This window comes from Artibeus jamaicensis, unplaced genomic scaffold (assembly GCF_021234435.1).
Source record: "Artibeus jamaicensis isolate MK-2021 breed Jamaican fruit bat unplaced genomic scaffold, CSHL_Jam_final contig_311, whole genome shotgun sequence".
Classification (NCBI taxonomy): Eukaryota; Metazoa; Chordata; class Mammalia; order Chiroptera; family Phyllostomidae; genus Artibeus; species Artibeus jamaicensis.
Window position 1 is genome coordinate 7,253,375 of NW_026521717.1, and position 17,331 is coordinate 7,270,705.

At 38.6% G+C, this 17,331-nt stretch overlaps 1 protein-coding gene across 2 annotated transcripts in view; it reads left to right on the forward strand.

Moving 5' to 3' along the window:
• BMT2 (base methyltransferase of 25S rRNA 2 homolog) overlaps positions 1 to 17,331 on the forward strand; it is a 161,262-nt gene that overhangs the window by 41,888 nt on the left and 102,043 nt on the right. For both annotated transcript variants that reach the window (XM_037131061.2, XM_037131062.2), the window contains exon 3: positions 16,259 to 16,429. In XM_037131061.2, the coding sequence (XP_036986956.1) occupies positions 16,259 to 16,429 (171 nt within the window). The remainder of the gene's footprint in view (positions 1 to 16,258; positions 16,430 to 17,331) is intronic.

Genomic DNA, 17,331 nt, shown 5'->3' on the forward strand with positions numbered 1-17,331 from the left:
ACTTCTGATTTTATTTATTTGGGTCCTCTTTTGTGACTCAAGTTAAAGGTTTGAAAGTCTTGTTTATCTTTTCAAGAACTAGCTGTTGGATTCATTGATCATGTGTATTTTTTTTAAGAATGTATTTTATTTATTTCTGCCCTGATTATTATTTCCTTCCTTCTACTCACTTTGGGCTTGGTTTCTTGTTCTTCTGTGTGGGCGACTTTCCTTGCAAGTCCCCCGTGTGCCACGGATGAGAATAAACATGACAGAGACATGATGTGATCTGCTTGGGGAGAAGAGGTGGCCAGTTTCTCAGGGGAAAAAGGCATTGAGCCCCCTCCTCCAGGGGCTTTTATTGGGTTGTGATACACAGGAATACAGGGCAGCAAGGATCAAACAGCAGATAACATTTCAAAGAAATCTGAGGGCTTATTCTCAGTCAGGGTCAGATAGCTAATGAGCCATAAAACTTTGAGGAACCAACTTCTTGCTTGGACCCTTATGATTTAAATGAGAGCATTCTAAACAAAGCAGGTTTCACAGGATTTTTACGTATTCTTTCTTATGCCTGATTTACCCTGGATACCACTCTAGCAAGGCAAAGAGCTGCACTGCCTCCCCATCAGGTATTCAGGGTTAAGGGGATTGGAGCCAGGACACACTTCTCCCAGAGAACATGGGGACTTGGGCTTTCTCAAGGCCGGAGGCGAGAGTCCATTGCTCCCTGTTTGTTGCAGCCCCCCAAGTCCTTCCATGATAGCCTCCCAAGTGATTGAGTCTGGCTTAGGTTGCCCCACGCTGTGAGTGGTCTTACCTGTCATTGACTTCCAACCAAGCTTTGGGGGCAGGGAGAGGAAACTGAGGCAGCGTTTGGTACCAGAAATAAGCTTTGTCTCCTTCGGCTCACATTCCAAAAGCTGTTCCTTGCCCTTAGCCACAGGGGGGGTCGAGTTACAATTCCTAGAACCAGGCAGAGCTGTCCACAACATTCTTCTTCAAGTTCCTTTAACTATAAAGTTAGATTGTTTATTTTAGCTTTTTCTTGTTTCCTGAAATAGGCAGGTAATGCTATGAATTTTCATTTTAGGATTGGTTTGTCTTTGCCTCACAGATTTTGGGTTGTGATGTTCTCATTTTCATTTGCTTCAATGTACCTTTTTTTTTTTAATTAATAGGATTTATTTAGTCTGAATTCATTATTTTCATTACATAACAGAACATTTGAATTTAGGTATTGTATCCTCTCTTCAAAAGAGTACAGAAATCCTGCCTGATACAACGTAAGCTTAAGAGAGTTCAACCAATTTAGTATATAATTTATACAATAAAAAGTGGGTGAAGATGAACATTTAGACTGTTCTAGTCCTATTTTCGTCATAGATTTTAGGACCTTTTATATTAATTATACATCATGTAATAGAAATTATAGGCATTTCTTTTGAGTATGTTTATCTGGTTTTTTAATTTAATCTCTTAAAATTTTTTTTTATTGTTTTTCAATTATAGTTGTCTTCCTTTTCCCCAGGTTACTCTCCCCTACCCTACCCATGCCCTACATCTCCCGTTCCATCCTCCCACCCCAACATTGTCTTTGTCCTTGGGTCCTTTATACATGTTCCTTGACTTGATCCTTACACTTCTTTACCCAGTTATACACCTCACACCTCCCCTCTGGTACTGTCTGTTTGTTCTTTATTTCCATGTCTCTGGCTATATTTTGCTGTCTTGTTTTTTGTTGTTGTTGATTAGGTTACACTTATAGGTGAGATCATGATATTTGTCTTTCCCAGCCTGGCTTATGTCAGTTAGCATAATACTCTCCAGTTCCATCCATGCTGTGATGAAGGGTAGGAAGGAGTTCCTTCTTTCTTCATGTGTGTAGTATTCCATTGTGTAAATGTACCACAGATTTTTGATCCACTCATTTCCTAATGGGTACTTAGGCTGTTTCCAGGATTTGGCTATTGTAAATAGTGCTGCTAAACATAGGGGTGCATAGGTTCTTTTGAATTGGTGTTTCAGGATTCTTAGGACATAACCTAAGCACTGGAATTGCCAAGTTCAAAGGCAGTTCCATTTTTGGTTTTTTGAGGAAAATCCATACTGTTTTCCACAGTGGCTGCACTTGTCTGCATTCTCACCAGCAGTGTACCAGGGATCCCTTTTCTCCACAACCTTGTAGGCATTTGTTGATTTGCTTATAATGGCCATTCTGACCAGTTTAAAGTGGTGTCTCATTGTGTTTCTAATTTTTATCTCTCTGATGGCTGGTGAGGCTGAGCATCCTTTAACATGGGCCGTCTGTGTGTTCTCCTTGAATAAGTGTCTGTTCAGGTCCTTTACCCATTTTTTAATTGGATTCTTTGTCTTCCTAGAGTGGAGTCCTGTGAGTTCTTTATGTATTTTGGAGATCAAACCCTTGTCTGAAATATCATAGGCAAGTATATTTTCCATACTGTTGGTTCCCTCTTTATTTTGCTGATATTTTCTTTTGCCATGCAAAAGCTTTTTAATTTGCTGTACTCCCATTTATTCTTTCCATTATAAAGGATGTATTGGTAAAAACACTGCTGCATGGAATATCTGAAATTTTCTTGCCTATGTTCACCTCTAGGACTTTCAAGGTTGCAACTTATATTTATAAGTCTTTTATTCGTCTTGAGTTTATTTTGGTGTATGGTGTATGTTTGTGTCGAGCTTTACTTTTTTGTATGTAGTTGTCCAGATCTCACACCATTTGTTAAAGAGGCTATTTTTATTCCATTTTATGCCCCTGCCCCTTTGTTGAATATTAGTCAACCATAGAAACATGTTTTTTTTTTTTCTGAGCTCTCTATTCTGTTTCATTGATCCATGTGTCTGTTTTTATGCCAGTACCAGACTGTTTTGATTACAGTAGCCTGGTGATATAGTTTGATATCAAGTATTGTGATCCTTCCTACTTTGTTCTTCTTTCTCAGAATTGCTGAGGCTATTCAGGGTCATTCTGGTGCCACATAAACTTTTGAAATGTTTTTCCTATATCTGTGAAACATCATTGGTATTTTAATAGGGATGGTATTGAATCTATACATTGCTTCGGGTAATATTGACATTTTGATGATGCTAATTCTTCCTATCCCTGAACATGGCATATGCTTCTATTTATTTGTGTCTTCCTTAATTTCATTCTTCAGTGTTCTGTATTTTTTTTGTTTGCAGATCTTTTAGCTCCTTGGTTAGGTTTATTCCCAAGTAGTTTATTTTTCTTGTTACTATAGGAAATGGAACTTTTTTGTTTAATTTATGCTTCCAATATTTCACTCTTGGTGTATAAAAATCTATTCTATTTCTAAATATTGACTTCGTACCCGCTGTTTTGCAAAATTTGGTTTTTAGGTCGAGTAGTTCTTTGGGGGAGTCTGTAGGGTTTTCTATGTACACTGTCATGTCATCTGCAAACAAAGACAGTTTTACTTCTCTCTTTCCAGTTCGGATGTCTTTTATTTCTTTTTCTTGTCTAATCTCTGTGGCTAGAATTTCAGTACTATGTTGAATAGAAGTGGTGAAAGTGGATACCCATGTCTTGTTCCTGAACTTAGTGGGAAAGCTTTAAGCTTTTTCCCATTGATTATGATGTTGGCTATAGGCTTCTCATGTATGGCCTTTATAATATTGAGGTATGCTCCCTCTATTCCCACTTTGCTGATGGTTTTTGTCATAAATGCGTGCTTTATATTATCAAATGCATTTTCCACATCTGTTAATATGATCATGTAATTTTTGTCTTTTGTTTATGTGATATTTTATGTTTATTGATTTCTGAGTATTGTACCATCCTTACATCCCTGGGATGAATCCCGCTTGATCATGGTGTATGATCTGGTGTATTGCTGGATGTGGTTTGCCAATGTTTTGTTAAGGATTTTGATTTTCACTTCTTTGTTTATCAGTGACATTAGCTTAGAGTTTTCTTTCTTTGTTTTGTCCTTTTTTGTCTGTGGGATTACGATGTGCTGGCTTCATAAAAAGAATTTTGGAGATTTTTCTCTTCTTGAAGTTTTTGGAATAGTTTGAGAAGGGTAGGGGTTAGCTCTTCCTTAAATTGTTGCAAAATTCTCCTGTGAAACCATCTGGTCCAGGCCTTTTGTGTGCCAGGAGGGTTTTTTTTTTTTTTTAATTGATTATGCTATTACAGTTGTTCTATTCCCCCCCTTCATTCCCCTCCACCCTACCCCCCCATCCCCACCATTACCCCCCCTTTAGTTTATGACCATGTGTCTCAAGTCCTTTAGATTCTATATTTCCCATGCTATTCTTGCCCCCCCATTACTTTCTATCTACTGTCTATGCTACTTATTTTCTGTACCTTCTCCCACCTTCTCCTCCTCCCACTCCCCTGTTGCTAACCCTCCATGAGATCTTCATTTCTATGTTTCCACTCCTGATCTAGCTGTCCTTTTAGTTTGCTTTCGTTTTAGGTGTGGTTGTTAATAACTGTGAGTTTGTTGTCCTTTCACTGTTCATGTTTCTTTAACTTCTTTTTCTTAGATAAGTCCCTTTAACATTTCATATAATAAGGGCTTGGTGCTGATGAACTCCTTGAATTTGATCTTATCTGAGAAGCACTTTATCTGTCCTTCCATTTTAAATGAAAGTTTTGCTGGATAGAGCAATCTTGGTTGTAGGTCTTTAGATTTCATGACTTGGAATACCTCTTTCCAGCCCCTTCTTGCCTGTAAGGTCTCTTTTGAGAAATCTACTGACAGTCTGATGGGGACTCCTTTGTAGGTGACTGTCCCCTTATCTCTTGCTGCTTCTAGGATTCTCTCCTTCATTTTCATCTTGGCTAATGTAATGATGATGTGCCTTGGTGTGTTCCTTCTTGGGTCCAACTTCTTTGGGACTCTCTGAGCTTCCTGGATTTCCTGGAAGTCTATTTCCTTTGCCAGATTGGGGAAATTCTCCTTTATTATTTGTTCAAATAAGTTTTCCTCTGGTGGCTGTGCCTTTCCCCCTTCTGGTACCCCTATAATTCAGATGTTGGAGCATTTAAAGATGTCCTGGAAGTTCCTAAGCCTCTCCTCATTTCTTTGAATTCTTGCTTCTTGACTCTTTTCTGTTTGGCCATTATTTGCTTTCTTCTGGTCCACTCCATTGATTTGAGTCCCAGTTTCCTTTTCATTGCTATTGGTTTCCTGTGCAATTCCATTCATTTCAATTAGTTTCACCTTCATATATTTGTCTAATTTGTGGCTATAATCAACCAGTTCTGTGAGGATCCTGATCACTAGTGTTTTAAACTGTGTGTCTGAGAGTTTTGCTATTTCTTCATGGCTTAGATTTATAGGCTCTGGGGCTTTAAGATCTTCTTGAGCCATTTTTGGTCTGTTCGCGCTCTTTAAGTGTGAGGACCGGCACCTTGGACTGCCAGGTCGCTGGGTTGTGACGCTGTATGTGGGGGCGTGGTCAGAGCGGGGAAATGGCGACCCCCTCTGCTGTTTCTCACCGCTGGGTGAGGAGCAGGGCCTTAGGTGGTTCACCAGGGCCAGGCCACTCAGAGTGGCTGGGTTATGATGCTGTATGTGGAGGTGGGATCAGAGCAGGGAAATGGCGGCGCCCTCCCTGCCGCTAGTGTGGGGACCCGCTGGGTTCCGGTCCAATCGCCCACTCCCTCACTTGTCTATCCGCACACAAATGCGTGACCACAGTCAACCCGCAGCCCTTCTCCCTCCCTGTTTCCCCCCGGGGTCACTCACTAGGTCCAACCCTGCGCCTGGATTCCGGGAGCCTGGATTCTGCGCACCTGAGTCCGTCTGACTGAGTTTTCCTGTGCAACCCCGCTCCACCAGCTGCTGGTTTCGCCCCTTACCGATCAGGCTGAAGAATTTGTTGTTAACAGACTTCCAAAAAGTTCAGTTTTCTGTGTTCTGGCTGTGTTTTCTGTTGCTAATATTTAGTTGGCTCTAAACTTGGTTGTGTGAGAAGTCATGGCATATCCACCTATGCCTCCATCTTGGTGGAAGTCAGGAGTTTTTTGATTACTGCTTCAGTTTCACTAGCTGCTATTGGTCTTAGTGCTTCTTCTCTATTCAATTTTGGGACATGTGCTTTGTGCTTCTTCATATAGTCGTTTGTATCTCTGTGGGAATAGTTTTAATCTCTCCTCTTTCATTTCTGATTGTGTTTATTTGGGTCCTTTCTCTTTTCTTTTTGAGAAAAGGCTTGTCACTTTGGCTTGTCTTTTCAAAGAACCAGCTCCTTTATCTATTGATCCTTTGAATTTTTTGTTTAGTCTCTATGTCATTTAATTCTGCTCTGATCTTGGTTACTTCTTTCCTTCTACTCACTCTGGGCATGGTTTCTTGTTGGTGCTCCACTTATTGTAGATGTAGTGTTAGGTTGTTTATTTGAAGTGTTTCTATCTTTTCTGAGTAGGCCTGTATTACTATGAACGTCCCTTTCAGGATAGCCTTTGCTGTGTCCCATAGATTCTGGACTGTTCTGTGTTAAATTTCATGTGTTTACAGAAAGTTTTTGATTTCTTTTTTGATCTCATTATTAACCCATTCATTGTTTAATAACATGCTGTTGTGTCTCCATGAGATTGAATATTTTTGAGTTTTTTTCCCTGAATGTTGTTTCTAGTTTTAGGGCTTTATGATCTGAGAAAATGCTGGATATAATTTCAGTTTTCTTGAATTTGTTGAGGCTTGTTTTGTGTCCTCTCAGATGTTGTGTCTTTGAAAATGTTCCATGTGTGTTTGAAAAGAGTGTGTATTTTGCTTCTTTGGGATGAAAGGTTCTATGTATATCTGTTAAAAGTCCATTTCATCTAGGGCATTGTTCAATGCCACAATGTCCTTGTTGATATTTTGTTTGGAAGATCTATCCATTTTTGACAGTGGGGTATTAAAATCTGCTAGTAGAAGTGTGTTGTTGTCAGTATCTTTCTTAAAGTCCTCCAAGATTTTCCTTATATATCTGGGTGGTCCTATGTTGGTTGTATATATGTTTACAATGTTTATGTCTTCATGATGGATTCTCCCTTTGAGTATTTTGATGTATCCTTCTGTGTCTATTACTGTGGCCTTTGTTTTGAAATCTATTTTTCCTTATATAAGTATTGCTACCACGGCTTATTTTTTCCTTTTACTTGCTTGGAATATTTTTTCTAACCCTTCACTTTCCATAAGTGTAGGGCTTTTGTTCTGAGGTGGGTCTTTTATAGGAAGAATAAGTGTAGTTCATGTTTTCTTTTTCATTTGGGTACCGTATGTCTTTTTTTTTTTTAAGACTTTAGTCTATTTATTTATTTTAATATTTATTTATTTATTTATCTTTAGGGGGGAAGGAAAGGGGGAGAGAAACATCAATGTATGGTTGCTTCTAGTGCATCCTCTGCTGGGAACTGGCCTGCAGGGAACTGGCTTGCAACCCAGGCATGTGCCCTGACTGGGAATTGAACCGCGATCCTCTGGTTCGCAGACCTGTGCTCAGTGCACTGAGCTTCACCAGCCAGGGCTCATTTGGGTACCGTATGTCTTGATTGGAGCATATAATCGGTTATTATTGATAGACTCTTATACATTTTCCCCCATTGTACCTGTGTTCCTCCATCTGTCACTCTTTTTATTCCTCTTCTTAAAGCAGTCACTTTAGCATCTCTTGCTTGCACTGCTGTTTTGGTGGAGGTGTATTCTTTTAGCTATGTTTTGTCTGGGAAACTCCCTATTTTCCTTTCATTATAATTGAGAGTTTTGCTGGGTAGAATATTCTTGTTTGCAGATTTCTGGTTTTCATTAATTGGAATATATCTTGCCACTCCCTTCTGGTTTGTAGTGTCTGTGTTGAGAAATCACCTGCTAGCTTTATATCTTGCCACTCCCTTCTGGTTTGTAGTGTCTGTGTTGAGAAATCACCTGCTAGCTTTATCAGAACTCCCATGTATGTCACTATTTGTTTCTCCCTTTCAGCCTTTAAGATTCTCTTTGTCCTTAATGACTGGCATTTTAATTATGATGTATCTTGGAGTAAGCCTGTTTGGGTTCATCTTGATTGAGAACCTCTCTGTTTCCTAAACTTGCATGCCTTTTTCTTCCAGGTTAGGGAACTTTTCTGTTATTATTTTTTCAAACATGTTTTCTTTCCCCTCCTCCATTTCTTCTCTTCCTGGTACTGCTGTGGTTCAAAATGTGTTGTATTTCATGTTGTCCTGAACTTCTTTAAGCTATCTTCATACCTTTTGCATCTGTTTTCATTCGGCTGCCCTACCTGGTATTTATTTCTACCTTGTCTTCCAGCTCACTAATTTGGTTTGCTGCTTCATTCAGCCTGCTTATAATTCCTTATAATGTAGGTTTTATTTCAGACATTATATTCTTCATTTCTTCCTGGTTCTTGTTTATAGGTTCTGTTTCTTTTTTCATACTGTTTCTTTTTTCATACTTTTTCCCCACTCAGTTCTTTGTAGTTGTCACTGAGTTCCTTGTGCATTCTTATACCCATTCTTTTGAGTTCTATGTCTATTGATTTGTTTGCTTCCATTTCATTTAGCTCTTCTACTGGCAATTCCCCAATCCTTTCAATTCCAGGTTCTTTCTTTGTCTTACAATGTTAGGTGAGTCTTTCTGGTTTCTTTTTTCAGATGTCCTCCTTTGCCAGCTGTCATCATGGCTTCACCTTCTGTGGTAGGAGTTCTGTGAGACTCAGTGGTATGGTCTCTTTGATCTCCTTGTCTGATGTTCTTGGGTTGCCCTTTCTTCCATTTGTGTTGGGTCTCTTATTGTACTTGGGTTGTACTTGTTGGAGGCTTCTTTGTTGTTGGGTTCTCCCCTCCATCGGGCTTATTGGTAGTCCCACCTTATCTTGTGTGCTGTTGTACAGGTATTTGTTAACAAAGCAGTATTACCAGAAAACCAAACATATACCAGTAAAATAACCCCCTACCACATCAGTATTCTCAACTGCAATTGAGCTAAGCTTAATAAAGGTGAAGGGGGATTGTGGATATAAGATATGACAAAAAGAATATGAGATGACTGAAAGAGGGGAAAATATTATTGACTCTTAAGAGGAAGGAGATTTGATAAATACTAGGGTAGAACTGATGCGAAGAAAGGGAGATAACAAAATTTAAAATGTAAGTAAAACACGAAAGGACAATGTGAACACTGGGGTAAGAAATGGGAAGAGTGTACTATAAAATTTGAAGTGAAATTGAAAAGGTACTGGACCAATGGGAGCAAAATTGCAGAAAAACCACAGCAGGGTCGATAGCAATCACAGCTGAATGAAGTTTAATAAAGGTGGAATGGGAATGAGAATGTTGTATAATAGTGAAAAGTGATTGTGAGTTGTCTATGGTAAAGAAAAATGGTTTTGAGAAGATGGGGGAAGCAGATTAATAAGAGTAAAGAGTAAAGCCCAGGTTAAGAGAGGGGGAGGAAAGTAAGAGAAAACAAAGAAATAAGATTCTTCACTCAACTGATCATGGGCATGGGGAAAGCAAAATAGAGTAAGATAGGGGGAGAATATTATATGGAATTTAAAGGACAAACACATAATGAACAAATAGGAATTCCAATGGAGAAGTACAGCAGTAATCGTGTTATTTTATCCAGGTAGCCACTGTTTACAAAAGGTGGAAAAGAAATAAAACTCTTATAAGAAGGGAAAAATAATGTAAACTGACTTAAAAGAAGAAGAGTGCTTATGCGAGGTTTGATGGAGAAGAAATAGTGAGAGTAAGGAATAGAAAGTTTGCATAGTGTAAAAGTAAAGAAAGTTTATACCAACAGTATTAAAGCTCCGGAAAAATGCAAAATGGATTAAGACCAGGGAAGGGTGTTATAGGAATTGGAATAACAATAATATGGTTAATATGTAATCTGAATAAAAAGAATAAAAAATAAAAGATCAAGCTTAGGGTGTTATTTGGAAGATGAGTGAAGTGAAAGAAGAGAAACTAAAATGCAATATGAAAGAGAGAATAATAAAGAAACAAAATAAACAGTAAAAACAAACCAAAAAACTAAGTGGACGAAAAAAAGAAAAAATTAAGTTCTGATAAGAGAAAGGTAAAATTTTTCTCATGTGTTTGTGTTCACCTTCTAATTTCTTTCTGGATCTGTTTTCTCTCAGCTCCAGATTTCTTTCTGGATCTGTCTGTTTTCTCTCAGCTTCAGGTCTTACTGTCTTACTCTTAAAATAAAATTTTAAAAAAAGCCCTTCTGCTGATTGTTAAGCCTGCCCAGCAGGTTTTGCAGAAGTTCCTGGTTCCTGCAGGCAGTGGTCGACTCAGCTCCCATTTTCCTTTCCTGTTCTTTCATAAGTATGGGGGCTCAGTTTGGGCTACAATAATCACAGGTGTCCAGTTTTCAGCACACGTCCCCAGAGTTCACACTTTCTGCTCAGCGCAGTTGTGCCAAGCTGGCGCCAGTGAGCCCACCTAGCTCTGCACTCCTTTGATCAATCTGAGGTGCACTTAGTAGTAGCAAATAGCCCCTACACTCTTTCCTTTTTGTTGGCGGGGCTAACCCTCACCCTCTCTATTCACCTGATCCTGGCCCAAGCACGCATTTTTGTTTCCCCAAATGAATAAAGTTCTCAAACAGAAAGGTTTTGCCAGTGTTGCAGAGGTGAAACAAAAAAATGGCAATAGCACTAAAGGGCATTAGAATCGGTGAGTTCAAAAACTATTTTGAGCAGCGGAAAAAAGTCTCAGTAGGTTTATTGCATCAAATGGAGAGTACTTTTGTAAAAGGGCGCAAGCAGGAGGGGGGCCCCCAAAAAAGGATTTGGGATGGGGTCCAGAGCTCAGGGTGTCCAGGAAATATTCAGATGTCCTCCCCCTCCCCCCAGGTGTCAGTTGGGGATAGGGACAAATGGAGCAGAGCCATTGAGAGTTGTTTTGCATAGCAACAGTTATGCAGCTAACCTCTGGAATGGTCATTTATCGTATCTATAACCTTTAACTGGCTGCATAGATATGTTAAATAGTTGTGGCCATGCTTTGACCCAGGGAGAAGGAAGTAACTTCCACCCAAAACGTAACTAGGGGCAGGTCCCCTGAGTTACAGCGCCTGTGTGGGAACTTGGAGTTGATTGGCTTCACACCATGGGGCCACACCTGCCCAGACTCATGATGGCAGCCCAGTACACTTGGAATAATACGGGGAGTCCTGGCAGGTGTAACCAATTGTGGGAGGAGTCGGAAATGGGGTTGCAAAGGAGGACTGAGGGGGTGGTGGATTTAAACCCAGATGCAGCAGCCATTAAAAAAAGAGCCATGCAGTTTCAGCAATGTAAGGATTCCCACTTGGTGAGGCGGAGAGGAGAGCCACACTGTTTTGGGAGAGTACAGACCCCTGCAGCCATTGAGGGAGAGATCCATGCAGTTTGGGGCAGAGTTAGGACCCCCTCTTGCCCAGGTGAAAGGGAGAAGCACGCAGTTTTAGCAGAGTTAGGACTCCCTCTTGGTGAGGTGAAAGAGAGAGCATGCAGCTTTGCCAGGATGGAGATCCCTGCAGCCAGATGAAGAAGAAAGCCACGTACTTTTGGCAGAGTGCGGACCCCTGCAGCTTTGGTAGAAGAGGCCCACGCAGCTTTGGGATGCTCCCTTTGGCCGAGGGGCCTGGGAAGCAGGAGAGACTTTGCGTGGAACTTGTTAGAAAGAACTCTTGCCAGGGGACCGTGAGAAGGTACCACATGACTTTGGATTAACTGGAGATCTTGCCTGGACAGCAACACAGCTCACGGTGCCAGCGACCTGAAACAGATGTGTGCTTCTTTTCCTGAGATAGGGTACCCTGAATTAGGGCAGGGGGAGAAGGAAGCCCTGTGGGCGTCTGTGGTTATCCTAAAGGACTTTGATGTTTTTATGGGGGCCTCAGGTCACTACTTTAAGTCTGTACATAAAAAACCCTTTTCTTTCCTCTTCACAAATCTCTGGCATTGAGAGATGTCTTTCCAATTGGAGCCTAGTAGGTATTAGTATACCATCCTCAGGGCGGTGGGGGGGGGGCTGTTGTTCTGTAGCAGTTTTTGGTATCCCTAGGTAGGCCAAATATTGCCCCCCCCCGCCCTCTGTTTTGTAACACTTTGATGGTGAATGAAGTTTAAACATGTAAAGATAAATACACAATTTTTTTATAAATAAATCCTGGTTTTTGTGTGTCCACCCCCATATTATTTATTTCAGATACCGTATTCTGAACAGATGACTGTTTTTCTATGGTTTCTATGTCCTTTTTGATACTGTTGAGCACCCTTATAATCATTACTCTAAATTTTATATTGATAAGTTGCTTGCTTCCATTTCATTTAGTTCTTCTGGAAAATTCTCTTGTTCTTACTTCTGAGGCCTGCTTCCTTTTCTTCCCATTTTGGCTGTCCCATTGTGTTTGTTTTTATGCATTAGGCAGGAATGCAAAGACTCTGTTGCTGCCCTGTATCAAATGCTGACTGACCCTGGGCAACCTTTCTGGAACTATTAGCAATCCACACTTTGTGTGGCTCCCTCTGCTGGGCCTAGGTGTGCGTAAAAAGATTCAACCTGTGCACCAAGGCTGACTTTTTTACTAGCACTGGGGTTTGGGGAGGGTCACTTATAGTCTCAAATCTCTCAAAGATCTACCTTCCCCTGCTGGCTTTCTGTTTGGTTAAGCAGTGAAAGTGCCTCCATCAGTACTACTCAGCAGAGCTTAAGCTCCACAGGGATTGCTGCAGGTAGGACTATTTCTTACCCTCAGGCTGATGCCACTTGAAAGGGAGAGTTCTGCCTGAGGAAGTTGGCCACAGTATCATGGGGAATGACTCAGGACAGGGATCCTGATGGCTGACCCTTCAGCTTTCTCCCCAGGGCCACCTACCCCAGACTCTTCTCACATTGCTCGTCTGTTCTGCCCTTCCTCAGCTAGAGCCCAAGATAAGTGACTACAAACAAAATTTTGTGTGTTCTCTGTGTCTCTAGCCATCTCTCCCTAGTAGACAGAAAACCCACTGCTTTTTGCAGACAGATGTTATTTGGGTTCTTTCCTAGTTCTGGTGCTCTTAGCTGTGGTGCCCAGCTTAGGGTTTAGATCCCACAGTTCTCAGGTGGACCACCTCCCCCCAGCCACCTCTGGAACTTTATTGGTTGCCTGTGGGAGCCCTGGCAGCCATCTCATGCCTCCCCAATTCCTGCCAATCTTAATGTAGTGGACGTGGTTTCTTCTGTAAAGTCCTTGGTTATAAGGCTTTTTTCCAGGTATTGTTCAGTTGATTATTCATGATGATTTTTCTATAATTTAGTTGTAATTCCACTTTGGTCCTGGGAGGTGGTTAGTATAGCTTCCACCTGCTCTGCTGCCATCTTGGATCTCTTTCTTAGAAAAATTGTTTCATCTAAGTTTTCAGTTTTATTTGGATAAAGTTATGCAAGTTAAAGAACCAGTTTGTATATTTATTTGTCAGTCCTAGTTTTCTAAATCATTAATACCCCTTCCTCTCTTTTTTTATTTTGTTTATATTTTTATCCTAATCCTTTGAATTGGATATTTACTTCATTTATTTTTATTATTTTATTTGTATTGGTATAATATTAAATGACTTGAATTTTCCTCGAGTCTCTATTTCAGTTGCATTCCTTAGATTCTGACTTCTTGTTTTCCTTATTGTTCATTTTGTTTTTAGTTATCCTATGATTTTTACCAATATTTTTATTTGACCTAGAGTTATTTAATTTAAAACATTTGCAGGGAAATGGTTTTTTGGATCTACTTTGTTGTTAGTTTTAGTTGTATTGCATTGTGATTGGATGATTTTGTTTGCATTATTTTTTCATGACTCATACTGCGACTATTCCATGTACACTTGATAAGAAGCTGTACTGTCTGTGTGAGAGCAATATTTGTTAAATAATGATAATATAAACCTTATTATGCTCTTTAGGGCTTATTTTTCATTCATTTGATTGAAAGTGGTATTTTATTTTTATTTTTAAAAATATTTATCTACCTATCTATCTATCTATCTATCTGTAGAGGGGAAGGGAAGGAGAGAGGGAGAGAAATATCAATGTATGGTTGTGTCTCATGTGTCCCCTGCTGAGAACTGGCCTGCACCTCAGGGAATCGAACGGTGATACTCTGGTTTACAGGCCCACGCTCAGTCTACTGAGCTACACTAGCCAGGCTGAAAGTGGTGTTTTAAAAAGTTACCTGTTGTTAACTATATCTGTTTCTACATGCATCTTCCTGGTTTATCTGCTTTGTAAAGAGATGGTTGCTCTGATAAGTAGCACATAAATATTTATAACTTTCATCTTCATTTGGAATTGTTGCCTTCAGGATTATAAAAATCTTTTTTTTTTTTAATTTTATTTAATGCTTTTTATTCACTACCATCCTCTTCACCAGTATTTCTGAATCATCTCATGGAGGAATTCATCTTTCAGTAGATTTTTTATAAACAGCTTGCATCTATAATGTTTCATGAATTTTTACATAACAAAAGCTGCTTTTCTATGGTTTTACAAGATGCACAACTTGGATAGATATAAAATCCTTGACTCACAGTGTTTTTTAGTTCCTAGGAACAAGAAATCTCTCACTTTGGCTTTATATGGTTGTTTCCTTTTGATTAGATTGAAGTTAAGCATATTAGCAAAATATTATATAGGTGATAGTACCCTTCTTAGTGTAGTATATTACATCAGAAGGCACATAATATCTATTCTGAGTTGGATTTTTTTTTTCCTATTTCAGGTAGAGTTTATTTTATAGAGCAGTTTTGCTGTAAGAAAAAGTACAGGTAGTTCCCATATATACTCACTGTGCATATATACCCTATATGTCCCACCTATAGGGGCATGCACATATACCTCTACTGTCACTATCCACTCAGAGTGCTGCATTTGTTATAATCGATGAACCTATACTGACATATCATCATCATCCAAAATCCATAGTTTATGCTAGTGTTCACTTTTGGTTTTATAAAATCTATGGATTTTTTTTATGAATGTGTCCAAGTATCCAACATTATATTAGGTTGGCCAGAAAGTTCATTTGTTTTTTCTGTAAGATGGCTCTAGTAGCACTTAGTTATCTTTAACTTATTGGAAACAATTTTGCTACATTGTATTGTCTGCATGAGATGTGATGCGTAAATGGGTGTGTTCTCATAATGAAGCTGCCAATCACCAGTTGCCCACAGCTGCAGCCTTCTGAATCATCAAAATAGTTTCTGTGGAGGAATGTTCAAGCTTAAGGTAGAATTCTATACAGATTCGTTGCTCTGCTCAGTCATTTTGAAGCCACACAGTACACATGTTCACTCAATAGCATCTTCTGCCCCACTGACTACTGCAATGAGGTCATCACGGTTTGTGCATGCACATTCCATTCTACTTTCCTTGGCTTCCAGGTTATATTAATGATGTGCAAACTGTTCTCACAATCATTAACAATGATTGGAATTTTTCTGCACAGACCTCATGCATACAAGGCATGGGGCCCCACTGTATTCACTGTAAAATTATATTAGGTACAAAAAAATTGTTTAAGGTTATGCCATTCATCAGTTTCTGATTCTTGATAGCAACCTGATATGGGCTATACTGTAATGAGCTTAAATCAATACATCTTGATAAATCTCCATTTTTATAGTATAGGAATTGGGACCAGCAGGAATTATCTCTTGATACACAGAAATAATTCTTGAATATTATAAAAACCACTACTGTGTTCAAACCATTGTGCTTTCTGAATATATACCTTTATGAAATGATACAGTTTTTATTTAAGTGATTTTTAGACCCTTCTCTCAGAGAAAATAAGAAGACAATTGATTTTAAATGTGTCGAAAACCTTACCTTTATAAACCAGAAGGATCTAGAAAATAACTCTTGGGATATTTGTCTAATACCAGCAAAGCTGGCTCAGAATTAACTATGACTACTACCAGTATTTCTTTTGTATGCTTAGTGTAACTGAATAGCAGAATTATTTAAGCTTTTTGGAGGAACTTATGTTTCAGCTAAAAAGAAAGTTAAAATTTCAATTATATATATACATATATATTTTTTTCTGAAAAAAACTTTTTATTAGTACAGTCTGTGTTCATGTTTTGTATATCTTAATTTTTAAAATGTGAAAGTGCTACAAGGTTCTTAAACTTACATTTGTGTGACATTTTTAAATTAGAAATCTATAATTTTAAAGTTCCCCATTCTGATAAAGACCAATGTTTTTCCATTTTATTTTATATTCCTACTTAGTGCTTTAATATATAACTTTATTTTGACTTGTAGTGTATGCAGAGAATATTTCCAAAATGGTGGGAAGAGAAAAGCACTTGAAAAAGACAAAAAAAGAACAGTACTTGCTACTAAGACCACTCCAGCCTTAAATACACATGAATCTTCTAAACTTGAAGGTCATTCAACCAACCTCAGCTTTACAAATTCTGAAATTATAACTGAGTAAGTATACTTTTTCTATTTCAGTTACTAACATTATCCTGGGTAGCTGTGTTATTATTATAAAATAGTGTGATGGTTTACCAAATAATGTGTAGTATGCTTACCCCTCTGGTAATATGTTAGCCTGACAAATGCAGATGTGTAATATTATTAGGTAGAATACCATCATAAAATTTTAAAGGATATTTGGAAAACTAGAGGTTCTATAATATAGAGTGTCCTCACCAAAAATGAGAAAAAATAGTTTATTAAATGTTTTAATGATTATTCTTATGGTAACACAAAGAATCAAAATAGGAAAATCTAATTAAATTACATTTAATTTAAAGTCGCTGCCACTAAGAAATCACAAATAAGGAATGATGAAAGATTATTAATAGAACCAATTGCCATGATTTTACTATTTATAGGAAAATCTGCCTGGTAGTAATCAAAGTATGCATGTAGGTACAACTTTTATTTCATGAGTATATGATCGTTTCTCTAGTTTTATTGAGATATAATTAATGTGTAATGTTATGTAAGTTTAGGGCATACAGCATAATGATTCAGTATGTGTATATGTTGTGAAATGATTACCACAATAAGTTAACATCCATCACCTCAAATAGTTATTCCTCACCTCACATAATTATAAATTTTTCTTCTATGATAAAAACTTTTAAGGTCTACTGTCTTAGCAGCTTTTAAATATATAAGACAGTGTTGTTAACTATAGTCATCATGTTTTACATTATATCCCCAGAACTTATTTATCTTATAACTGAAAGTTTGCACCTTCCACTACCCTCTTGCTGCAGTCCCCATCCCTGCCTCTGGCGTCCGCAAGTCTGATCACTGCTTCTTTGAGTTTGATATTTTTAGATTCCACAAGAAAGTGAGATCGCTCAGTATTTGTCTTT